The sequence below is a fragment of the Ammodytes marinus genome (assembly GCF_949987685.1).
Source record: "Ammodytes marinus genome assembly, chromosome: 22".
Classification (NCBI taxonomy): Eukaryota; Metazoa; Chordata; class Actinopteri; order Uranoscopiformes; family Ammodytidae; genus Ammodytes; species Ammodytes marinus.
Window position 1 is genome coordinate 14,023,018 of NC_137226.1, and position 25,946 is coordinate 14,048,963.

The 25,946-nt window shown below is 43.1% G+C and overlaps 1 protein-coding gene across 4 annotated transcripts; it reads left to right on the forward strand.

Annotated features, from left to right (window-relative positions):
* Positions 1 to 864: 864 nt before the first annotated feature.
* brd1a (bromodomain containing 1a) lies at positions 865 to 14,308 on the forward strand. 4 transcript variants are annotated; one of them, XM_080051249.1, is made up of 13 exons: positions 865 to 1,144; positions 1,923 to 3,360; positions 3,754 to 3,922; positions 4,416 to 4,547; positions 4,665 to 4,793; positions 6,288 to 6,600; positions 7,066 to 7,422; positions 9,306 to 9,893; positions 10,646 to 10,787; positions 10,992 to 11,125; positions 12,137 to 12,246; positions 12,723 to 12,877; positions 13,980 to 14,308. In XM_080051249.1, the coding sequence occupies exons 2-13, from the start codon at positions 1,943 to 1,945 to the stop codon at positions 14,161 to 14,163; spliced, it is 3,831 nt and encodes a 1,276-aa protein (XP_079907375.1). In that variant the 5' UTR covers positions 865 to 1,144; positions 1,923 to 1,942; the 3' UTR covers positions 14,164 to 14,308. The 4 variants fall into 4 exon arrangements, with proteins under 4 accessions (XP_079907375.1, XP_079907376.1, XP_079907377.1 ...); XM_080051250.1 differs by having other exon boundaries at positions 3,754 to 3,910; XM_080051251.1 differs by lacking the exon at positions 12,137 to 12,246 and having other exon boundaries at positions 13,980 to 14,146.
* Positions 14,309 to 25,946: the final 11,638 nt, after the last annotated feature.

Sequence of the window (25,946 nt, forward strand, 5' to 3'; positions counted from 1 at the left end):
GAACACTTCACTTATTTGTATGATATTTGAATTAGTTTATTATTATCCTCCTATTATTTAAATAAAATAATCATTTGGATTATTACTATTGTTATTGCATTTGTATGTATTTTTACATTCTGCTTTGGCCATGCTTTTCTTATTACATTCTTGACAATAAAGCTTATCGAATTTTAGAATAGCTTTGGGTTGGGTTCGCTTTGAAAAGTAACCGTACACTGTATAAAAATAACCGAACTAGGTGGACTTCGAAGGCGTGAACTTCTAAGCGACTACTACTTCTCTTTTATGTTGCATTCACGGCCTGGGGCAAACGCTTCGATATTAAATAGGAACCCATATGGTGTGTATGGTTTTCATCGCCGTATCACGTTATTACTACGTTAAACCGACAGGGCTTTCTTGACCTAACGGATACCATCTGATGCGAACTGGTCACAGGGTGGGGCATAAAGTATCTAGTTGTTGTCTGACAGTCCTCTGTGACTTGGCGAGACCATGCTGAATCAGTAGCCCATACCATGACAAACAGCAATACCATTTTAAAGACTCAATATCCGCTGGATAGAGCCAACACAGAAATAGGTTTCATCTTTACTCAGACGGTGCTACTGCCCCATATTCGCGCTTTGTTTGCAGCTTTGTCTGTGCGTGCGTGTGTAGTGTCTAGTAAGGACTGACAAAGGGCAATGCGTTGATAGTGTGACAGATGGGCTTTTGTGCGAAATGTACGACTCACCACCAACATGACCTCCAGCGTCACACGTAGAGTAGTGCGTGCGGGTGGGAGTTGTCTGGTGAAACGCATTGTTGTGTTGGGGGATGAGCCGTTCTCCATAGTAGTGCTGCTGGTGCTATCCGCTCCTACTCGACTGTGGCTAAGCGAGCGACTCCAGCCTATGAATGGTCCACAAAGCAAAATAACGGAGTGTTCTCTGTAGAATTCAAGACCGAAACTTCACAGGCACCAAGCAGGCCTCCTGCTCTTTTTTATGCGTAGCCGAAAAGACCCCAGTATCGTCCGTTGGATGAGAACACAGTGTACGGAATCAGAGCCACTTAGCAGGCCGTGTCGCCATTGCTTTGTAAGGCTGCGGGCTAGCCACCGTCTTCTTCAACTAGCAAAACTGTTCATCTACCCGAGGTATGTGCTATGCTTTTTTTCATGTGGTGGTGTCCAGGCGGCATACACCGCCTTTTCCAAATGTGTATTTGATGTTGCAACTTGTTAATGAAGAAACAAATGTTTTAAAGAGCTCGAGTGTTGTTTTTTTGACGCCATTTGCTCCGTTTAGGGGGTGGCTAACTCCTCTCGCTAGGTAGCTGGCTAGCTAATGTTATTGTTAGCAACTTTGCCACTTTGAATCATTAGTGGAAAAAAAGAGAAGGAAATCGCACCTCTGCACCAAATGGGCAAGTGCTAACCCCTGCGCCGTCCCGGTTGATAGTGCCCGGTGTGGCCGCCTCCCACTCCGTTTAAATGCCCCAGCTCATTGACAAAGCTGTAACGTACAGCTGGCTGCTACATTACAGTTGACAACAGATATGGTCTTTGTAGTTTAAAACATTGAACTTCAATGAAAGTCGCACCTTCCCTTTGCTCACTCAATCAGCTGGTTATCTTAACCTTTATTAAAGTACGAGGTGTTTACATCACTCAATGTTAGACACTATCTCTGTGAGTTTATGTTTTGCCAACAATGTTTTGCACTGTTTAAAGAAACCCTTCTTGTAAATAAGCTTTCATTTCACCACAGAACACTGTGTCCTTCCAGTATGGCCTTTTGTTTTTCTAACCCCCACCAAAGGACAGATCCCTCAATAAAAACGCCTCAAATTTAACTTATCTGACCCCCATGAAAAAACCCATGCAGGAGGTCTCTAACCCTTTATCTTACGTACTCCTCTTGTGTCTCCCACAGCAACACGGAGCTGCGGGAAGATGAAGAAGAAGGTCCGGCCTCACCGGGTGGCGGTGCCGCAGCGTCCGCCCTCTCCCATCAGGCCTTCGCCCAACAAGCAGATCCTGACCTACGAGCAGGCGCAGCGCATGGTGGAGTTCGCCATCGACGGCCGCCTCCACCGCATCAGCGTCCTTGACAAGCTGGACGTGATCTCTGACGACGACCCCACGGCGCAGGAGATGATGGAGTGTACCAGCAATAAGGAGAACGCCGAGAAGCCGCAGCAGCAGGTCCTCCTCCGCTCGGTGAGACTAAAAAACAACCAGGAGAAGAGAAACGCAGCACTGGGCCTCACCGCTCAAGCAGGAGGAGGAGGAGGAGGTGGACAAAACACCGTGGTGAATGCCGGTCCGAAGTTCCTGGAGCCCAAATTTCGCACGGTGGAATACAATCTCCCCGCGGTGCCCAAGCGCCCGGCCGCTTTTTTTAAATTCGAGGAGAAGACAGAGGAGGAGCTGGACGAGGACACGGAGTACGACATGGACGAGGAGGACTACGCCTGGCTGGAGCTGGTCAACGAGAAGCGGCGCGGCGAGGGCGTCAGCCAGGTCTCACACAACGTCTTTGAGTTCCTGGTGGACCGCTTCGAGAAGGAGCTTCACCTGGAGAGTCTGGACAAGAGCGGCCAGGAGCACGCCCCCGTGGACGAAGACGCCGTCTGCTGCATCTGCGTGGACGGCGAGTGCCACAACAGCAACGCCATCCTCTTCTGCGACGCGTGCAACGTGGCCGTGCACCAGGAGTGCTACGGCGTCCCTTACATTCCCGAGGGCCAGTGGCTGTGCAGACACTGCCTGCAGTCGCCCGGCCGGCCCGCCGACTGCATTCTCTGTCCCAACGCGGGCGGGGCCGTGAAGAAGACCGACGACGAGCGCTGGGGCCACGTGGTGTGCGCCCTGTGGGTCCCCGAGGTGGGCTTCTCCAACACAACTTTTATCGAGCCCATAGACGGCGTCAGTCAAATCCCCGCGGCCCGCTGGAAGCTCACCTGCTACCTCTGCAAGGAGAAAGGCGTAGGGGCGTGTATACAGTGCCACAAGGCCAACTGCTACACCGCCTTCCACGTCAGCTGCGCCCAAAAGGCCGGCCTCTTCATGAAGATGGAGCCCATCAAGGAGGTGACGGACGCGGGAGAGCCTACGTTCTCTGTGAAAAAGACTGCTTACTGTGGAGCTCACACGCCCAATGGGTGCGTCAGGAGGCCGCTCACCATATACGACGGCGGCAAACCCAAAAACGGACTATGTAAGAAAACGGACATTGTTAAGGGGAGAGGTGTTGGTAAAGGACGCTCAAAAGGAAAACAGAGGAAGAAGAGTAAAATGAAGAAGCCTGAACCTGAAATAGAAAGTGAAGCCGCGACCCCTGCTACTGTGCATACGTTTCCTGCTCACAGGTATGAGTTGTGTTATTGATGGGAGGTGAGGTATTGGATTCAACGTTCAGTTGATGCTTGGCGAGTGAGTGGTTGCATTGATTGAGAGGGCTTTCTCGAGGACACTGATACAGCGTGTTGATGTGCAAACCCTGGCTGTTGCAGGATTTTTGAGCATGTGACCCTGGGAATGTTTGGCTTCACAAATAGAAGCTTCATTGATCAACTTGCATGCCTTTGGTCAGTCTCCTCAAATGCTGGTTAAAGGTCGTCTGTGGCTGTTAAGTGTAATATTACTCTGAGGAGGAGCCTCTGTTTCCATAGTCTGTTTTCTAAAAAAAAGGATACTTGTATAATAGTCACATGAGCAGCTAGTGACCTATGCCTAACACCCGTCTTCCTGGCTTCTCCTAGGTTACAAACCATTCTGATCCAGGTGTCCATCCAGAAGAAGAGAGCCTTTGTGGAGCTGGTCCTCAATTACTGGGCACTAAAGAGGCAATCCAGGAATGGGCTTCCCCTCATCAGACGCCTTCAGACAAGCCTGCATTCTCAGAAGAATGCACAGCCGGTTTGTTCATCTGTCAGTCCACCACAGGAGACTTTCTGTCTTCGTTTTGCCCTTTACCAAAGTAGTGAAGAAGTGAAATATGTTTTTATTGTATCTATCAGCATGTACCTATTATACAAGTTGATACTTTTTTATATTGTTTTAATACTTTTCTGTCTTTTAATGCAGTGCTGCTCAAACTTTTCGTATGCCTTGACTGGCCCCAAACATTTCTGTCAAAGAAAAACAAGCCTATACAAATAATTCAAATACAGTGATGTGGCATCAGTGTCTAATTCATTAAACAACATTGTAACTGACAACACTTGCAATAATAAATAAACTGTAGTTATAGTTTCACTTTTAATGGAGTGCAACGTTTTTGTTGTACATTATGTGTAACTCATATTTTTAAATTTTTAATGAAACCTTTAAAAGAAAATCGCACATGCCCCACCCTACAGTACCCCCATCTGAGAATCACTGCTAAAATGTATGCATTTTTCTATTTAAATGTCCTCTCCAGAAGCAGATTGAGGAAGAGAGCCGGGCACTGAAGGACCAGTTGAAGGAATGGCATCGACTCAGACACGACCTGGAGAGAGCCCGGCTGCTGCTGGAGCTCATCCGCAAGAGGGAGAAGCTCAAGAGGGAGGAGGTAGGAATGGAGGGATCAGCGGGGTAGATAAAATACACTTCGACCAGCTTTCAGGGGGAAAATTCCACAAAATATTTAAAATGACGCCATTAATCCCATGGTTTCCTCTCTGTGCAGATAAGACAGCAGGAGACCCTCCTGGAGATGCAGTTGACTCCCTTCAGTATTTTGCTCCGAACCCTTTTGGACCAGCTCCAGGCCAAAGACCAGGCCAAGATCTTCTCGCAGCCGGTTGATATCAATGAGGTGAACTTCAGTGGATGCTCAACCCCTTATTAAAGCTGTTGTTTCATTTAATTTGTCTTCAAAGACTGTGTATTGTTTGGATGCCACGTAAACATCCCCAACCCTTTACCTCTGGCAGAATATGAATACAATGAGAACAATAATGCTGCAAAACCATTTTATTATTAACATATTATTTCTTGTTTGTGCGATAAGTGTTGCATTTCTTAAGGGGTGATTTAGTTTTCTTATATTATTATGCAGATGTACCTTATCTCATTCTGAGGCACTGGGTGTTTTTATTATTATTATTATTTATTGCACGGAAGTTGGAAATTGTAGCATTGTTACCAGAGGGCTCGTTGCTCATTGCTCCACAAGGAAACACAGATAGTGCTGGAAAAAAAGAAAAAACGGATTTTGGCTCTACCCTTTTTATCTATTTTTCGAAGCCAATTGTTGTTTTGCTTCCAGGCAATGAATTAAAGAATCAAATAACTGCAGCATTGATTAACCTTTTTAAGAGGTGAAAAATACGGCATTAAACAAACACAAGGACCTGCATAGCCATGCGTGTCCTGTTTGACAAGGCTTCAAAACTGGACTTGCTGGTTTTTGTTTCAACACAGCCCATTGCATCTTGCCATTGTGCTGTTTAAAGGACGAAAGCCCAATAACCCACTAGTAATACTGTACTAAGTGTTCCCTGTTCTTTGCCTGATTGCCAGGTTCAAATATGTTCAAATAATTGGCATGAATGATGTGTATCTCTAAAGAAGCCATGCAAACATTTAGTGCATTAAAACTCCAACAATTTGTACATTGGAATTCTGGGGAAGTTGTTAGATAGCATGTCAATGATATGAGTTTCCCTAATTCCTAAGAGCCACGACAGAACAAGTAGAACTATATGAAAACGACCAGCACAAACTCTGACCACAGTGACTGCGTTTAAACATCAACGTCCCCTCCCTTTGTAGACTCTGTTGAGCAATGTTTAGCAAACTTCCTGCTAAGAACAATGAGTAACTTGAGAACAGGGTCCATCAGCAGACGACCGTTAAAGGGCTCAAAGTTGCTTGTCTTTATAGTACAGGCAGATCATGGGACTTTCAGTGTTGTGCGTCCCAGCCCCAAGCTGGACATTCCTTTTGACTGTTGTTGAGTCCACCATATATAGATTATTCATTTTCTTGGTTAGCTGAGCACGTGCTTAAAGTGATTGTATTGGCATTCAAACTTCTAAGCTTTAAAGCTATAGTGTGTAACTTTTTCATATCAATGAATGTCTTATAATGTTGTCTATGTTTTTTTCTTTTTGATTCTGAATTTCTGTCACAGAATAAAAGATGGTCTACTTTGCAGTCAAATTTTCAGCGGTCCTTGTTGACATAAATAACTTAGATGCTTTATCTAAATTAATCATCAGTGAATGAAATATGTTGAGTTAAAAAAAAAAAATTTAAACGGTCAAAGTATATAAACATAATTCACTCTATTTGCCGTTTCCTGCAGGTGCCTGACTACCTCAACCACATTAAGAACCCGATGGACTTCTCCACCATGCGGCAGCGCATTGACGCGCAGGAATACAACAACCTGGAGCAGTTTGAGAGCGACTTCAACCTCATCGTGGACAACTGCATGAAGTACAACTCAAAGGACACGTATTTCCACCGGGCCGGCGTGCGCCTCCGAGACCTGGGCGGGGCCCTGCTTCGAAAGGCGCGGCGAGATGTGGAGAGAATCGGCTTCGACCCGGAGAGCGGCATGCACCTGACCGAAGCGCCCGAAATCAAAACGTCACCGTCGTTCTCTTGGCAGGACGGTGAGTAGCCGAAGCAAAGACAAATGTGGCGTGTTCCTGTTAGAATTTGAAAAAAAAAATTGTGATCAACTTTTTATTTACAATCAACAAAACATTATATACAGAGACCAGTTGGAGTGTAGAAGCCAATGACAACACAAAGTGAATGCTAATATCTTTATAAAAAAACAAACGATAACAAGATACAACAATAACCAAATGAATAAATAAAATAAAAATAGATGTATACATGAGGAGGATAACATGCACAGGCTCAGATAGCATTCTAGATGCAGGAAGCTACCATATCCACCTCTCCAGACCAACAGTACACACTTTATAACATTCAGTCATGACATTGTGCCATAGTGTGTGACAGAACACAACAATCTTACCTACGTCAAACACAAAATTACAATCAGAACAACTTGTTGAACAAAACCGTGTTTCTATCTCCTGCTCATTGCTTTCATTCTCTCCTTTCAGTGGACCGCCTACTAGTGCCGGCCAACCGGGAGCATCTGTCTCAGGAGAAGCAGCTGCAGTACTTGCTGGAGAAGTTTGACCTGACCTGTGCCATGAAGTCCAGCCCCTCCCGCAGCAAACGCCTCAAGCTGCTCAAGAAGACCATCAACGACGTGCGCAGCGAAATGAGCCTAAAGCGATCGCTACCCTCCCACCACCACCACCACCACCACCACAACCACTGCTCCTCCTCCTCTTCCTCCATCACCACTCCATCCACATCACTGTCATCTTCATCATCCACCGCCTCCCACCACAAAGTGCTTAAACCCACAGAGGAGGGACCCACGTCCAATGGACATTTCCCAGATGACGAGGGTGTGTACGGATCTTGCTTTGGATTTTTGGATAAGAATGTTTTAACCGTGATGGTCATTGAGCCTCTCAGATAAAAAAAAAAAAAGAATCACATGTCCTCAATATCCTCAAGTGCAGGTCAAAGTTCAGAGATTAGCCCCTGACCCAGGCATTAGCCACGAAGGGCAAAGTCACATGTTGTTCCCTACAACAAGTATGTCTTTACTGCTTTTAGTGGTATAACACTAGCCTTGTTCCAGAGTATTTAAAGGTGGAGTCATTGATTTTGGGGAATGCTTGTTGTCAAGATCAGTTTGTCAAAATCAGTGAATATCTCCTCATGATCAGCTACCTGTCTGTACTTTGTGTGCACTGTAAACAAAATTCAGTGTTAATACAAAGCCTAGGCTCTGTAAACGGGCATGTTGCTAGCTACAGTGGGCCCCCTTTGTTAACATACCATTTGTTAACATAAAAGATTACAGAGCCTAGGCTGTGTATTAACACCAGATTCTTTTTCAGCGCACACAGTACAGACAGCGGATCGGTAGGAGATATTCTCTTAGAAGTGATTTTGACAACAAGCTTTCTTCAGAATGACTGACTCCACCTTTTTAAATTACGTCTCGGATTGTCTTGTTTTGTGATTCAAATGAACAGCTACAGTAACACGTGATCTGTATAAACTTCACCCTGTAGTATGTGTGGAGTTAAGCATCTGTCTGCTGTGAAGGGGAAATTTGCCAAAAACGATACAGATGTTCCTGGTATTTGAGAAAGCAGAGCATATGGTTGGGAACATTAAGCTTTATTTCCCGAAACTAGAAATCCCAGACAGCCAAAATCATCTTAGTTATTAGACATAAAAAGTCTTTAACAGTTGAGAACTAATTAACATTGGCACATACTTAGCAATATTCATTGCACCAATAAAAGTACATCTTTGTGACGGAGAAATCCAGTGGAGCATTTATATCCAAATGGCACTGTAGTTTTAACTCCGATTCACTGGGTTCTAACTGTTAGTTAAAAAATCAATAAAATAAATCAATAAAGCATGACATTCTTAGAGAGTAGTCACACAGTCCCTACATAACAGATTGTTTCACTCAAAACAGCTTCCTGATAAACAAAGCCTTCAACAAACTCCTAATTCCGAATAACAGAACCAGACAGTAGCAATATTAGTATTAAACGGTGGTGAGATGCCAGTGCTGTAGCAGCAGAGGAAAAGTGTTATGGGTGAATCCTAACAACATCGGTATGTCTCTCTCTGGATCGGATCCCTGAATGAATAGCGTTATAATAAAGCTACTGAGGAGGAAGGAAAAAGTAATTTTGCTAAAATTTTTTTATTTATAAAAGTGCCTCTGCGTTATGCTAAACAGGGCCTTGTTTTACTTTTTATGATAAACCTAAAAGCCGTACGATAAAGTACACAGTCGGCATTTTCCCCAAACACAAGGACAAAGTGGAGGTGTTGCTGTGCATTACTTTTGCTAATAGCGTTAGACTGCGGGCCATATTTTCAAGTCTTTGTCATCATGACTAGACCTTTGTTATTTTGTTAATGTTTTCTTTCCCCCTCAAAAAATGGCCAAGTCTTCATTGTGTTCCTCTGCATAGCTAATCCTTTACCACAATACTTTACTTCTATAGCACCATGCAGAAATGTAAATGTTGTTGAAATAAAACGAGAAAATCCATTTAATAAAACACAAATATAATCAATGCACTGCAACCAACAAACGATACAAAATGTGGTGCATAATTGTCCGAAGTAAAAACACCCTGCATGTGTAAAGTGTTTTTGTACTTACAGTTAACAGTTTTGCGTAATAATATTGATTGTGTAGTCTAATCTTCTCTGTTTGCCTTTTTTCTCCTCTTCTTCTCCCCTTCAGGAGACAAGTCTCTGCCTCCCCTGCTGGAGCTTTCAGACTCCATCCCGCCCCTCATTCACTCAGACATTGACCCCGGGCCCCCCACCCTGAAACCCATCGATGCCGCGCCCGACCGTGACGACAAGACCCACTGCAGGCGTTCCCAGTCGCACGAGGACACCCCAGACCTGCTCCCCGCCATGCCACGGCTCAACGGCTTCTCCCACAACAACAGCAACCTGCTGGACGGAGACGTGAGCGTAGTGGCCACCTCCACCCTGGCCAAACCCACCGGCAAGGTCAACCGCCGCACCGCCGTGCTCTTCCGCAAATCAAAGACACCCAGTCCCCACAAGCCCCAAAATGGCAGAGGCGAGGGCGCCGAGAAAGTGGACAGAAAAGAGGGTGTAGAAGAAGAGGTAGTGTTGGAGGAGGATGAGGATGGCGCACAGCTGGGCTCCAAGTCCTTCCTGACGGTGGTCATACCGCGGCTAGAGACGCTGCTACACGGCAAGAAGAGGAAGCACGGTGGTGGCGGCAAGGACAGCGAGGGAGAGGAGGCAGGGCACAAAGAAGAGGGAGAATCCCCCGTCAAACGACTTGACACTGGTAAGAAAGGGTGTGAGAAAATAGTAAGCAAGGTCACAGTGGCCTTGATGTTTGACCTCCAATGTAATCAGGTGATCCTTACATTGGGAGTTTGTGCCAAATTTGACAAAAATCCCTCAAAGCGTTCTTGAGATATTGCAATCATGAGGCATGAGGTCACAGTGACCTTGGCCTTTGACCTCCAAAATCTAATCGGTTCATTCATGAATAAGAGTGGAGTGCAAAGTTAGAAGAAAATCCCTAAAAGCGCTCATGAGATATTGTGCTCACAAGAATGACCTGTATGAACTACGAACAACACAAAAACATAATGCCTCCGGCTGTCGCCGGCGCAGACGCATACAAATTGGGGTGTTAATTTATTGCTTTCTACAATCTCACTGTCTCCTAATAACTTACACACTTTACAACATTTTTCACAATTTTCTGCATGGCTAAACATTTCTTTGACTTACAATTTGAGTGACATTTCTTCACGGCTCCATTTTAGATTATCAGAAGAGTATTTAGCTCTGCTGCTAATGCCTGAAACTGACAGTGCAAACATTGCAATTAAGTGTTACACCGCTTACAAGGCATCACAGCCAAATTCTGCTGAGCGCAGCAATAAGTAACAAAAGACACTTGTTTACATCGGTTAGGGCTTAAATTGGACTAGTTGTTGATTGCACAACCTATATCCAAGGCACAGCTCTATTCTCACTCAAATCTCTATTGTTTTAATCGGGTGCCAATCTTGTTCCTCCACTCAGGTCTGTCGAGTGGTTTTCTTGAGATGGAAGAGGATAAGGTGCTGAAAGACTCCTGTCGAGCCAGTAGGCCTGTGGAGCCACGAAGACGCTGTGCCTCTGAGTCCTCCATCTCCTCATGTAGCAGTCTGCCAGGGAGCACCAGGTAACCCACCAGACATTACATGTGTCAATACATCTGGATTTGAATTCGAAGCAGCATCTAAAGATTGCAGTGTCAGCTGGTCTTTGTTGTCCTTCCAACTCGCTGCCTGTCCAAAACTTTGGTCCAAAGCCATCATCAGCACCAGATGTTTTCTTTCTGAAGGTGACGCTGGTGTGTGTGTGTGTTTTCATGTTTTATCTCTAGCACTATTCTCAGTCTTCCAAAATGTGGGAAGGGTAAACCCGCCTTGGTCCGGAGAAACACTGTGGATGATAAAAGCGAATTAATCGCCTGCATCGAAACCGGGAATTTTGCAAAAGCTGCACGAATAGCTGCTGGTAAGTCCGCTTGATGTGTAAAACAAACCTGCACACATGTGTGAAGGTTAGCCTTAACATTACGTATGTAGACTAGCTATTTCATTCACCATTTCAAAGAAATAAACTAGATAGTTCCAGTCATATATTGATAATAAATTTAACTCATGATCAATGAAATATTCAAAGCTGCACTGAATTGAGCTGAGACAAAGATATGGGACTTGGAGGACTAACAGCAGTTCAAAACAGTAAATATGAGAAAGCGGTACATTATGAAACGGTAAAACCTCAATGGAATGATATTAATGGAAAATGGTGTCAATTGTACATTTAAAAGCTGTTATGTACTGCCCTTTCCTCAAGAAAATACAGCAATACACATACATATGTGTCAGACGACAGTGTCAGTAGTTGACTATCAATTTATAACATTTATTGTAGCCTGTTTTAGTCACTCGTCAAGTACATACAGTGCAGTAAGTTATTGTGTATATTTCCCCGATGTCTGCAGATCCTGTAAGCTATAAAAGATACAGAGTTCTTTTACCTATTGGACTGGATGATTGGCCGTCTGCTTCATTCTAGCTTCAGCATCAATTTGGCCTTAACAAGGTTAAAACTGAAAGGAACTCTCAGACACATGGCATTTATACACACATAAAAAAAAGGCAGGATTGGAAATTACCAGCAGCTACCAGCCAACTGTTTGGGCCTTTTGGCAGAGACTGTCGGGTCTTTGCACTCTGCCTGCCATCATGGCACGTAAACCAGTCAGCATCTGGAGGCTCCTTCCTCTTCTAAAAAAAAATCCTATTTGGCTGATAAAACGCCTAAAGTGGCTGGTACATTTCAATATCTGTCGCTCACTCGCGGCTCTTAAAGGAGGGGAAAGTGATTTGATTTACTGTGTGCTCTTGCACGTACATACGGCACGGCTTTGGAAATGTGTTTCTGTCTTGTGATTTTTTTATTCATATATTTTTTTTAAACCAACACATAACTTGTTTGGTGTTGTTCCCGCTTCCATAGAGGTTGGCAACAGCAATATTTGGATGCCCGCTAGTGCTGCAACAGTTGCATTGGAACCCCTAAAGCTAGTTTGGGCCAAATGTAGTGGATACCCCTCCTACCCCGCCTTGGTGAGTGTTTTGTGGGACAGTGAGCATGACTATCACTGACTTTAATTGTTTTTACTCTGAAGTTTCCTGGTCATTGTCTTCACACTGGGACACATTGGAATATAATTGTGACACACTGAGCAATAGTTTTACTACAGCTGCTCTTTTATGGACTTTTTTGGGTTGAAAATAAATTCCCCTTTATTTTCAAAATGTCCTGTTTTTCCTCTAGGTGGCAGCCTTTCACTGTATAATGTCACCGTTTGATTTGACCTTAGCATGAAAGGACAAATGAGAAAAAAAAGATTAGTACCACAAGCTGGCAGTTTGCATGCATTTATATGTTATTATGTGTGTATACAGTGTAGACATCTTCACTGTATGCATGAGTGAATCCGTGGGCGGATGGAAAATGCTTGATTGTCGTGCTTTTGCATTCCTGTGCACATGTGTTTAACTCGCTCCGCCTCTCTCCCCTTCCCCCCCGCTGCGTGTAGATCATCGACCCCCACATGCCGCGCGTGGGCTGCCAGCACAACGGGGTGTCCATCCCCATGCCCCCCATGGACGTGCTCCGCATCGGAGAGCAGATGCAGTACAAAGCCGAAGAGAAACTCTACCTCGTCCTCTTCTTCGACAACAAGCGCAGCTGGTGAGTGCCGCTCGCTCGTTTGCAGTAAAAGGATTTGAGCCGCCGCAGGTTCCCCACAAGGGTAAAGCCCTGTCAGGCTGTCCGTCAGCTGATCATTATTCTCTTGTGGCCGCGTGACATTGATTGTCAAGAGACAACCGATGACTTGTCTCCCTCCACCCCTCGAGAGGCATTTGACAATATCAGCAGGAGAAATGTTTTTCAGGCTTTAATGGCAGTGATTGTACTGTAGCCATTGTGTCACACAGACAGCTGACTTTTAAATCTGCTACTAAAAAAGAATTCTCCACATGTTGGAGTGACCTCTGTGGAACTGAAACTGACAGAATGTACTATGAAGGATAGTCAAAAATATAATCGAATACTTTGATAATGAAACTGGAGTGTAGAAAGGCTTCATAATGTTTCATTAACTTCCAGTCGGTTGGTTTAAAAAAAGCTCCAGTTGATTAAATACTCTTTTACTACTTTTTGGTCTCGGCACACTTTAAATCATTTATCTTTCTTCTATTCCTAATAACCATTTTTCCATCTGTTTAATCAGTGCACAGTGCAGATGACTCAAACGGAGCAGTCAGAGTAGAAATAGTAGCTTTTTAGGAAAATTGTAACTTTTGCTATATAGAATACCAGGAACTGTTTTGTTCTGTTTGTCGAGCGGAACAAGCAATTGTAATGACATCATGTTTGCCTTTCAGAACATTTGTTGGCTGTGTTCTAAATGTTTCTGACATTATTTAGACTAAACGGTTATTAAACAACAGTATTTTACTGGATCAACTGCAGTGGTTTCTTCAAATTAAGTTTAAGTTAAAATATTTGTGTGGCATAAAAAATGAGCTACAATGCTACAACAAGATATAAGTGCTTGTTAGCAAGATATAAATGCCAGAACATGCAGGGGGGTTGGCATTGTGTTTTCTCACCACAGATGGGATAGAAAACAACAAATATGATGACAATCATCATCTTATGAACGTTTTTAGCTTGTGGAAATGGAGTGATATAATCCTGGGAAGCAATACTTTCCGACTTTTCAACCCTAGCTACTGTTCAGGTGTTCTAATATGGATTCTGTCTCTCTCCCCCCCTCCCCCTCCAGGCAGTGGCTTCCTAGATCCAAAATGGTTCCCCTGGGAATGGACAAGACTATAGACAAAATCAAAATGATGGAGGGACGCACATCCAGCATCCGCAAGGCCGTTCAGATCGCCTTCAGCCGTGCTATGAACCACCTGAGCATAGTGCAGGACGAGCCAGTCAGCGATCTCAGCGACGTGGACTGATGACATTCTCCCCCCGTGCGCACACACACAATTGTACCTCTCGCGTACCAAATACCCTCCTCTCCCCCTCGTCTCTCTGTCTCTGCAGGAGATTCAAATGTTTACTGGGCACCTCCTGTAACAGGTGGTGTGTCTTCCTCACCCATTCCTACTCGCACACACTCCTTCCATGTGCCGATTGGGATACGGCTGCTGCTGAAATGAATGTGTTATCCTCTCCACCTTCAGGCTTGTAACTGTTCTTAGAGACTGCTCTTTTCTTTCTACTCCACCACCTTCCTCTCCCTCCCTCCCTCACTCATTCCATCATCATGACTATCAATTTCAATGATCATTTCAAGACAAAAAACAACAATAGTAACCAACTTTTTTCGTTCATTTTACCAAAAGGTCTCTGCGTTTTTGGGGCGAGAACTTAACACCGGCTGTGAAATTTTGGCTCGGGGTCAATCTGTTTTTTTTTTTTGTTTTTTTTTGGCAGGTAGCCAATCATCATTACAAGTTCTTTGAAAAAAGTAAGCTAAAGTGGACAGAAGCGTGCATTTCCTGCCTCCATTAAAAGGCTTTTTCAATTGCGTGGAATCCGATTTAGCCAAGGTCAAGAGTCAAGGTCACATTTAAAAAACCGCCGGTCACTTCCATTTACAAATACCTTCCTTTGTAATTAAACTGTAAATAATCTGTACAGTTGCCTGACACTAACTTATTTTGTAGTTTGGACATACATGGGTACTGTACAGGAGTTTTTCTTAGTATTTATACTTGATGCTTTCTGGGCACAAAGGAGCGAGTGCTATTTTGACCATGCTGTATGTTCAAGAAGAATGAAAGAATAAAAAAAAAGTGAAAAAGCCTTAGTATCATGGAGATTAGGGCTAAAATGTCATGTTTCTGAAAAGTATGAAAGTATTCCCTTATTAAGTTATTGAAGTTTTGATCTTAAGCTTCCATTTGGCATTACTCCTTTTTGTATTGAAAATAGTTTTGGTATATTTTTGTTCCTATATATATTTATATGGTTTGAATACACGGTATTACGGTATGTACAGTAAGTCTCTGAAGCTCATACAGGCAGTCTGATATTGTGGAAACAGAACGTATATATTGTTCTCAAGAAACCAAAAATGTTGCTACCCAGAAGTTTTTTGCATATTTCCTTTTTTATTTTTTTGTGTGACGTGTGGAATTGTTGCCAAAAAAAAGAAGAAACAAAGTAAAGTGTATTTCTATGGGATAAATTTGACTGTTACTTAGTTTTCCTGTAGTCGTAGGGAGACGTACCTGCGTTAACTTATTGTAAAGTATTTGCATTACTTTATATTCGATGAAATACTTGCAAACTGATTGTGGCACATTTTGTGGGTGATACTTGCCTTCTTTTTAAGTAACCTTTTCTAACTTTTTTTTGTAGCTGTATACTTCAAGACATTTCATTTTATACTATTGCCTATTTTCTCTGGGTAGCATTGGGTAGTTTTGGTATATTTTATTTTGTACTTAACTGTAGTAGTTTTTTTAATCAGGTCATACAAAAAATTGCTGGGACTGTTTTTTTTTGTAGCAAAGCAAAAAATAAAAGATACAAATATGAACATGTGCCTGAGATGTTTTGTCTATAGTGTAGTATCTCTTATAGATACATACTACAGTATTCAAAGTGTATAAATCACCATTTATTGTTCGAAATAGTGATTTAAACATCCACAAACTCACTTCAAAAGTAACTTAATGAAATAATCCAAAATCTCAATTGAATCGGAACTTTATCAGTTTCACAAGAGGGATTCAAACTCCCTTGAATGTCACTTTAAAGTCTGTACTTCCTTCATAGTTGGCATTAGTGTCTGCCGACTAATTCAGCCTACAGCTTGCCATATGGCACTGCACCCTGCTCATCTACTCCGATGATTGTCCACTTATATTGCAAATTGTGTGCTATAGGTTGCCAGCTGCGTAATATGGGCAGCAGAGATGGGTCAGCTAATGAACTGTGGCAGAACACGTCACTGTATCGCATGGACCAGGCTCGCATGGCTGATTTACACTTTGCATGTGCCCATTAATATTCAGGACAGTATTTCAAAAATATGTAATAGGCCCTTTTCCATTTTCACCAATCTGTGTATTTTGTCTTTTATTTGGCCACTTTCTTGGCACTTACTACCGAATAATTAGGGCGTGGAAAAAAGAAAGAATCGTGCAGCTCATTGAGCAGATGTGGCCTATTACCTTTGGTATATTAAGCATATTCCAACGTTTTATAGGGATTTTTGAAGATCATTTTATTTTGATGGAAGTCTCTGAACGGAAGGGTTCGACTCAATTTAGACCTGGTCCACTTTAGCAGTAAACTGCTCTGACACATGCACCCACATAATCTGCTGAAATTTTGAAATCCCCGCAAGATGTAAAACTAGTCACCATGTTTTGATTATGATTTTGGAGCAATTGAAGTGAAAATTGTTAGTTTGTTTGTCTGCTCTGACACCCGTTAGGAGAGTTAGGCTTTTGTCTGGTGAAATTCTGAATTGGCATCATTCTGATGGTTTATTCCTGAAAGCGCCTACTGTAGGCTATGACACCTTAAAATGTAGCCACAAGCCTCTACTATTTAAAACGTTACGGACATAGTAATTTGAGATAGGCCTACTCTAGTGTCCATGAGCTATAGTCTTAAACTGTGAGAAATCACATGTGTGACAATTGAAAAGCTGTAGGCTATTTAGGCTACTGGAGTCCAGTAGGCTACAGCTTTTCAATTGCCAATATGCTGCTGCTTGCCAGCTCTCACAAGCAATTTTCAGGGGATGCTGTCTTGGGTTATTTTCGGTGCTTCTCTTATGTGTAAAATTCTGAATGTCCAGATTTAAGATAGGGAGTTTATACAGCCGCAGGAGCTGTATGACTGTACAAGTATGCATCTGGTGGTGAGACCACTACCCTCTTTGGTAACTACTAACTACAACCATTACATTGCTGTGGCCTCTTCCACTAGAAAAGGGGTTACAGACTCAGAGGCATCAATCTGTAACCGGTATATCGTATTTTACGGTTTCATCTAGCCTAGGCCCATGTTATGTAGCCTAGCTAAATATTGGTTTATGTAGGCTACAAGGTAGGCTTCATCCAAGGGGTCGTGAAATGATAATGGGGTAAGAAAGAAAAAAACTAACTCTCCATAAATTTGTAGGCTATAGGGGGAGACTGGGTATGAAAGTAACACTTTTTTCCAGAGCACTTAAACTACCATTTCTTTTAAAGCTACAGTTCTGAATTTTTTAGGCAAAGTACCCATATTTGTCTACTACAAGTGGCAACCATTTACATTTCCTCAACTATATCACGGAATCTGTGAGATTAGTACAAATACAATGTGTACCTTCGTTACAACCTTCCCACTACCGGGGTAGGTTGTAACAACTACTGGGGTAGATTGTAACAGGTAGACAAAATGCAAAAAAACAATGGGACTTCATTTGATAGGCCCATTTATTGATAAGCATAAACAACAGGGTAGGTTTGAAAATAGATTCACCAAAAATATTCTTAAATTATTATTAATATTAGAGAATTAGATATTAATGAAGATAGTGATATGCATTGTGTGTGTGTGTGTGTGTGTCTGTGTGTGTGTGGTTGTGTGTGTAGGTGTGTGTGAGTGTGTGTGTGTGTGTGTGTTTGGTGTGAGTGTGTGTGTGTGTGTTTGGTGTGAGTGAGTGAGTGAGTGAGTGAGTGAGTGAGTGAGTGAGTGAGTGAGTGTGAGTGAGTGAGTGAGTGTATGTGTGTGTGAGTGAGTGTGTGTGACTCCTCACGCTAGTAAATGAATTTTCTCTATGTGCATTGATTCCAATGGATAACAGTGCCGGGGTAAGTTGTAACACATGTGTTACAACCTCCCCCGCCACTGTTATCCATGTTTAGCTAGCTGTATAAGCATGGTGCTTTGACTTTAGCAAGAGGGAGATACACCATTCTTTACTAGAGAAACTATAGTTTGACCTGAACTCATACAACTTCATCTACAACGGTAAAAGTACTAGAAGAAAAAGTAAAAAAAAAAAAAGTTTGTTTCTTACTTAAAAATTGGTTTTTCTCCCGTAGCTCCGGGAAAAATGGCTCCAATGACTGGAACATTTTCATGTGTGATCGTATAGGAGTTCTGAGGAGACTGACACCTCACATGGCTCATTTTTGATCCCTGATTGGTCGAACTGGCGGTGTTACAACTCTACCCGTGTTACTTACATCCCCGGTCTCCCCAACAAATATTGGTTGGGGACGTTTGTCTTATTTTTGTAAAATACAGGATATCTCTTTTTGGTCTCGGTAATTTAAGTAAACTGTATGAGAAGTGTAGGGGGCAATGTCTCTGGTGGAGCAGCTATATCTATGGCTAGGCCTACTAACAATTTATAGACATCTAAAAACTAGACTACAATACAAAAACCAAACTGACAAGTAATATAAATGTGGTGGAATGGAAGTATGAGTAACATTTAAAAAACTAAATCACAGGCAGAGTCAAGCCAACAAGTGTATTAGCTCACCAGGAATAGGCGGCCATTTTCATTTTGTCCACAGAGAGGCGCTGTGGCTCTACACGAAACCTCCCTCCATTTTGGCCAGGGCGTCGTAGACAAAAGCACCTGAGTGTCCACCTGCTCGGATCAGCTCTCCTCATTCCCCCCTTTCATTCAGGTAGGTATCAGTATTCAGCATATAAACCAAGTGTTCAAGTGGTGAATGCAATGATTAGAGAGAATGTCAATTAATGCTAAATCAGTTTGAAGACATAGCTGCTTTTGGCGCCCCTCTCTCTCCTGCTCAGTTAACAGCCTGCCACTCATTGACCATCTCCTAGTCCCCCTCCTCCTCCTCCATTTTTTCTATTCCCGCTGCCTTCTCCACAGACAGAGTGGGCAGACAATTCACCTATTTAAGTGTTTTATTTGTTTCTATGCTAATATTCAGATACATGTTAAGCTAACAATGATGGAAGGGTGGTAATGTGAACAAGGCATGTGTTTGTGTGTGTGGGCAGGAGTTGAACTGACTAGGTCACACTGGGTGGTAAGCTAGCTCGGCGGGTTCATTCGTAATATAAGGAGGCCTCAAGTATGGCACGTCTCAGATGCAAATTTCGGATGATAAAACTGTTGAAATATGCATTTTGCTCAAGCCAATTCAGTTTTTGTTATTTGCAAGACACTGACAATCAGAGAGGTGAAGCGGCACTGTGGGGATTAAATGAGCAGGCAATGGCCCCCTGATATAGCCTAGAAAGCCACCTTCAAGCCACATTGAAAGACATCTCCCATCTTTATAAACAATTGGTGCTAATGTAGTCGCACACAAACAACGCAGCAAGGCTCCCATCCCTCTGCATCCTCCTTTTGTCTGTCTGTCTTCTCCAGATACTAATTGTGTGGGGAGGTAAACACACAGCAGTCAAGTGGAGAGGACGGTGAGTCAAGCGTGAATATCAATCTCCCCACATCAGTGTCATCAGATGACTTTGACTGAGTTGAGGCGGGCTCATTAGGGTTGTTGGAGGAGGAGGGTGCCACCGCCGCCGCCAGCAATTACATCCAGGTGCAGGGTTCCGAAGTTATGGCGGCCTGCTGAGCTCACCAGTGAACAGGTAAGTGTGTGTGTGTGTGTGTGTGCACGTGTGTTTGTGAGACAACTCCCCTGCACAAGGGTGTCACCAGGGTTCAGGGGAGAATGTGTCACGATCCCTCTAAATTCCTCTGTGCGCATTTCACAGAAAGCATGGAAGGCTTAGTGAACTGAACCCGTTTGTAAATGTGCACATGCACGTTCTACATTCATGATCACCAGTAGTGTCGTGAGCTCCCATGTCAATGGGCCGACAGCAAGAATCGCCTGGGTTGCACATGCTTTAGTGTCAGACCTGGCAACTAAAATACCTGACAACTTTTTGTCTGCCTCCAAGATTTTAGGGCATTAAAAAGAAGACGAAAAAAGATTTTCTTGGCATTTTTAAAAACTTTTCTCCACTGAAGAATCCAAGTTATGAGGCTGCTTTTGTTATGCACCTGAGCGATTGTTGGTTCCCTGACAAATCAGAGAAGGAAAAATGCACAAACTAGTCTCAGCTAGTTTCAGAAGCCTTTTCATGTGTCATTTGTAAACCAAATATCTATGTATGTTTTGGTCTTTTTTGACGCCCGAAAGGAGAAATTTGAAGAACTTTGGAAAGTTGATACATTTGTAGACCAACCGATCAGTCAAAGATGAATTGATGATATATACAGTATACACTTACAGTGTTTCCCATACACAGGCTATAGTTGGGCGGCCCGCCTAGGTATATCAAATCTGAGTTCCATTTAATTTCCTTTCAACAATGTACATTTAAAGTGCACACGGATCAAAATTTAAATTTTTGGAGGTGTGTGTGACGTGACTCTTAAAGGAAAAACTAACTCTGAACCTCCTGCATTAAACATCATGCAAACCGACCACTTTTCACTTTTGAACATGCACAAAAAATATTATCCTCCACCGCTCCCTTCCAGATCCCTCATCTCTCTCTCTCTCTCTCTCTCTCTCTCTCTCTCTCTCTCTCTCTCTCTCTCTCTCTCTCTCTCTCTCTCTCTCTCTCTCTCTCTCTCTCTCTCTCTCTCTCTCTCTTTCGCGGGTCCCTGATATGCCCAATCTCCAGTGGCCATGTTCAAAACACTGGGCCAGAATAGCACGGGCCCTAGGTAGATACATATTTATGGGGTGCGTTTACTTATTACCACAGAGGAGAAGTAGAAAATAGTGTGTTTCCAAGGTGAGCAAAACAAACAACTTCAAAGGAATTTAAATGCAGTTCATGGAAATTTCCTACAGTCACATGTTTCTGCAGAGATTAGCGTTAGATTGTTAATGAAGGATACACGCCTCATGCCAGATGACCTGATTATTGTCTGTTTGCATAAACTGGAGCCCGGAGGCATTGGTTAACGAAAGTAGATGAAGAGAATAAAAGCGCACGCTCACTAATATAGGCCGGATATTCATGGCCGTGTGGTCCCACCATCAAGGTCCTGGCTTTTCTAGGTAGCAATCAAGCTGTCAGTTACATCATTCATTGATCAGGGTGGACTGTGATCAGAAGAGAGCGACACTAATGGATGAGATGAAAGAGCTGCTAAGCACCGCACACAAAAAAAAACAAAAAAAACATCAATGGTCTCTAGAGGTGTCATTTATTTACAGCTAATCCACAACAAACTATACGTGCTTTCACCCAGTCTGCAGCTTAATACCTATCTAATGGCGACTGTTAAATATGTGTTTATTATCTCTCCGGATTCTCTTCCAGTGACTCGTAGACGGCTGCTCGTCACACGTGCCTCCCCCCCCATCAAAGGCACCCGGGCGATCGCCTAATTATCAATTAATGCCATGATTCAGCTGGCTCCGGAAGCGTAGAGATGGTGTGTTTGTGTGCTTGTTTGTTAAGGGGGTGGTTGGTTGGTTGGTTGGTTGGTTTGAGGGGGACCAGCGGGGCTCAGAGCGAGGCCCTTTGATGTGAAAGATAATTACTTGTGTAGTTAAGATAATTAGCGAAAAGTTTAGAAAAAAAAGGAAATAGGCATACTGTCACATTCACTGTATCTGGAATGAAGTCCAGCTGAGATCCTGACAGCATGTGGCTTTCCGCTTTGCTGAGAGTTAACATTATATTTAGTATGTGCATTTTGTCACAGGTTTGGTTGATGTACACAGTATGAATGTGTTTCCTGTTGTCCTGGTGGAGGTAAAGGCGAACTCCACCTACTATATACATCACAGTCCATAGTTCTTGGGGAGCCCGAATGCATGAACTTGTAAAAGTGATTTTGTGGCTCCAGAGGTAGCTGTGCGAAATCTGATATGTTGCCCAAAGTGATGTCACTTGAGTTGGGTCGGTCCATCGTCAGTCCAACAATGTTCATGCTAAATCGATAAGAGCAACAATAGTGGTAGTTTTATATGGCCCATTTCTTACAAAAAGCTGGACCATACAGTTAAAGGAAAGATCATACATAAAAGTTATACTAGGAATGAAACACAATCAAACAAACAAACAGACATAATATGTACTATTCTCTGTTTGATTACTTAAAAATGTGGGACGAACGGGCTGTTGGAACATAGACACGCTCCCCAACCAAAATGAGTGTAAAAATACTTGAGCTGTGATGTAGAGATCATGTCCTATACTGTAGTTGCAACACGTGTGTGTGTGTGTGTGTGTGTGTGTGTGTGTGTGTGTGTGTGCGTTTAAATATGGAGACCCCTTGGGCTGATGTGGGCTTTTGTTCGTGCACGCACAGACGTGTGTGTAAGTGGCTTCATCCTGGCTCTCGTGGAAAAGATGGAAAAGAGACTCCCCTGCCGCTCTCATCACCATTCTGCTGCATTCCAAGGACACTGTTGTGATTGACGGGGCTTAACGTGCATCTTGCCAGAATTGGATTTGATCCTGGGGGCTCTGCCACGTGGGCGCCTATGTTAGACTCCTCTCCCCACACACTCCTCTTAACTCCGCTCTTGCCCTCCCTTTTCTCTGTTGAACAAACAGAAAACAGAATTACCTCTTCTGGAGGAACAGCTCCTGACTCCCTGCTTGCTGCATTGTGGGGAGATCATGTGCGGATCCGTGTCACTGGGTGATTGTGCCGCCTTTTTTTCCTTCCAGGGATGGCAAGGCTGTAGGAGAGGGTTTGTGCAAGTGAAACAAGGGCGGGAAAGAGCAGGTGCGACTATGCAAGCTTGCTTTGATGTGTGCATATGTATTTTATGTACAGGTGTGTGTTGTGGCATATGTGTCCACATTTGCGTGCCTGTTTATGCCTCTGGATGGGGTCGATTGTTGATGCACCTGCTGCCACTGAGCTGTAATTTCCCTTGCAGAATTTAGCTGAATAATCTTGCATCCCCTGCTGACGCCTCACGCTTCAAAGCACTGATGAGATGAAACAAAACAATGATTTGTGGCGGGCTTGTCAGAAACGCCATTCCCTAGAGTATCTGGGGTGAGGTGGCGTGGCAAAACTACTAGTTGCAATAGCTGGCGAAAACTTTTTCCTGAAATAAAAACTGGACTTGAGTTTGAGGCATTTGAACAGCGGTCCCCACAGCGACATTAGCTTTCAGCGTTGACATAAAGAGACTACATTTTATACCGAGCGATCGTCAATCCCAAAGACAGCCGAAGTAAAGATACCCCAAGCTTGTCGATGCTGCAAGGCTACTCGCATCTATGAAACCTGTAGCATTAGTTCACTATGCTGCCTGTTGTGAAGCTGTTGGCATACGCTGAGGGCCCCATTCTCCCCGGCTTTTAGATTGCTGACTCTTGTGTCCCACTGATCTGTGGCAGTAACATCCTTATCGTCGGCGAAAATCCTGCCATCCAGGTTTATCCATTTGGCTGAACACTGACATTACTGCAGTAGCGTCCCTCCTTATCACCGTCTGTTTCCGAGGCTTAGGAGGGGAATGCATACCAAGACAGATTCCTATTTCAGCTTGCGAAGGGAGACAATGGCTTTCTCTCTTGGTTCCATATGGAGGAACGGCTGAAGTGGCGTCCTTTATCCTTTCATACATGTGTGGGTGTGCACAAACAAACAGCAGTGTGATGTGCTGGTTCTAATCTGTGTTTGATTTCTGTTGGCTCCTTGTTATCAACTTAGTATATTACGAGAGCGTTATACACAATTTACATTGCATGACAGTATAGTAGTCCCTCCAGGAGTCCTCTGCACATTCAACCATCTTTACATGATCCTGCCATTTATTTTTCACATACTTGCAATTACTAATTATACTCACATACATATTATTATTAAAAGTCAAACTAGAAGAATCCTTGCCAGTTTTACAAGTCACAAGGCCTACAACTGAGACCCAAACCCAATGACAAACCATGTGTCTCCTTTATATACAGTAATCCATTAAACAATAACTTGAAATTCAAATTCCCACACATTTAGCTGGTATCAGCCTTACCTCGTCCAATAAGATGTGCCTACTTTGAATTTATTTGCATTGTGGGCTGCAACAGGTTTAAGATGCCACCTTGCAAATTGTTTTGGGCATTTTTCAGTATTTTCTACCATTTACATTTTCTATCTGTAAAGAATGATTCATATAACAATGTAGAAAATAATTGGTCAAACAACGTGCTCTGAAAGTAGTTGCCCTAAAATGTACTATGTGACTCTTTGTTGGCAACGCTACACAATGTTGTAAAAAGCCCCATGGTAACCTTCGAGAGTCAATTCAGGGAGAAAAATAGAGCGCAAATTAATAGCTGCCAATAGAATTGGCCTAAAACTGGGCATTCTTGGGATCCAACCCAAGTGGTGAAAATATTAAGCCAATTTATAAAGAGAAGCCACTGCAAACGTCAGTAATTTTTACCCACTATAATCACAAAAACGCTGATACACACCATATGTGTTGTATTTATAGATGGTTTCACAGTGAGGACGAAAGGGGATAAGTCCATATAACTTCCCTCAGTAGTTGTTGCTCTGTGTGCGGCTGCAGGGGAATGCAGCACTCAAGTAAAAAAAACAAATTGTCCGTCTACAGGTAAGGAGGGGAGTAGCAATGTACTTTTTTTCCTGCTCTGCGTTTTTTCTTTTACTACCGGATCTGGCGCCGTTCACCTGTCAAATAAACTCACTAAGTTATCCTGCTGGATGGCGACAATAAAGTCACTGCTGTTTCCTTCCCCACAGATGGATGGATTAAGTAAAAGTGGTTATTTCTCTCTATCCAGCCCTCCTCTGCGCTGTTACTGTGCCTATTCCTCCTCTAACCGATCCGTGTGCAGGGTACAGCTCCTGTTTCTCCTTCAGGGGCCTGTTAATGCCACCAGATAGTTCCCTGTTGCACCTGACTACTTTAGCATTTGTGTTCCACTGTGTTCTGTTTCTCCCTCCCACCTGCCCACTGCCCAACCCCAGAATAAAATGCATCCATGGGCTTCGTGGCCAAGCATGGCATTGCAAGAAATTGTCTGTCTATTTCGGTCCCTGAGCCTGGAAGAGGACTCTAGTATATCCAAATAAAATTCTGGATATCATAAGGCTCATAAGTATTTTACAACCATGAACTAAAATTGGTTGGACAGATTTTTTTTAAAAGCCTCCAAAAGCTTTTTATTTTCGTCAGTTATAGTTCTGCCTCCGAAGGGGCCCAGTGCACAGTTCCATCAATGAAACAGGTCTTACTTTGATGGATTGCTCGCACTTTTCTCGCCGTATCCAGATTTTTTTATAACTGTTCATGACGTTGATGTATTGAAGACACAAACTTGATTCTGGCAACTGATCCTGCAGACATAAAGTACGCTTGCGTTCACAGCGGCCCTTGAGAAGGAACACATTGAGCCTACTCTATTGATCCCATATATTGCAAAGGGGTGGAAAGTTTCTGGTAAATTTCCACGGGAACTTTCGCTCTGGAATTTTGGGAATATTCAAAATTGGGAATTATATGAATGAACTAAATGGCGGTCATTTAAATGTTTTTTTTATATCCAAACATTAATCAAAACATATAAACATTATGTTTTGTCATAGGCAGACATCCATAAAAAACATTACATTTTAACAGATTTATTTGTAAGTAGAACTTTATCAAGTTTTGATTATTTTATGAACAATCAATAATTTCACTGAACAACAAAAAGATGAATGTTGAGTAAAATATTACTGCCTGACCCAACCCATTCAATACATTAAGTAAATGCAATAAGCTTTAAAAAA

Coding starts and splice junctions, on each gene's coding strand:
- brd1a (XM_080051249.1), top strand. CDS start 1,943: ATGAAGAAGAAGGTCCGGCCTCACCGGGTGGCGGTGCCGCAGCGTCCG. Junction 9,894..10,645: donor CGTCAAACGACTTGACACTG/GTAAGAAAGGGT, acceptor TCCTCCACTCAG/GTCTGTCGAGTGGTTTTCTT. Junction 12,878..13,979: donor TTCGACAACAAGCGCAGCTG/GTGAGTGCCGCT, acceptor CTCCCCCTCCAG/GCAGTGGCTTCCTAGATCCA.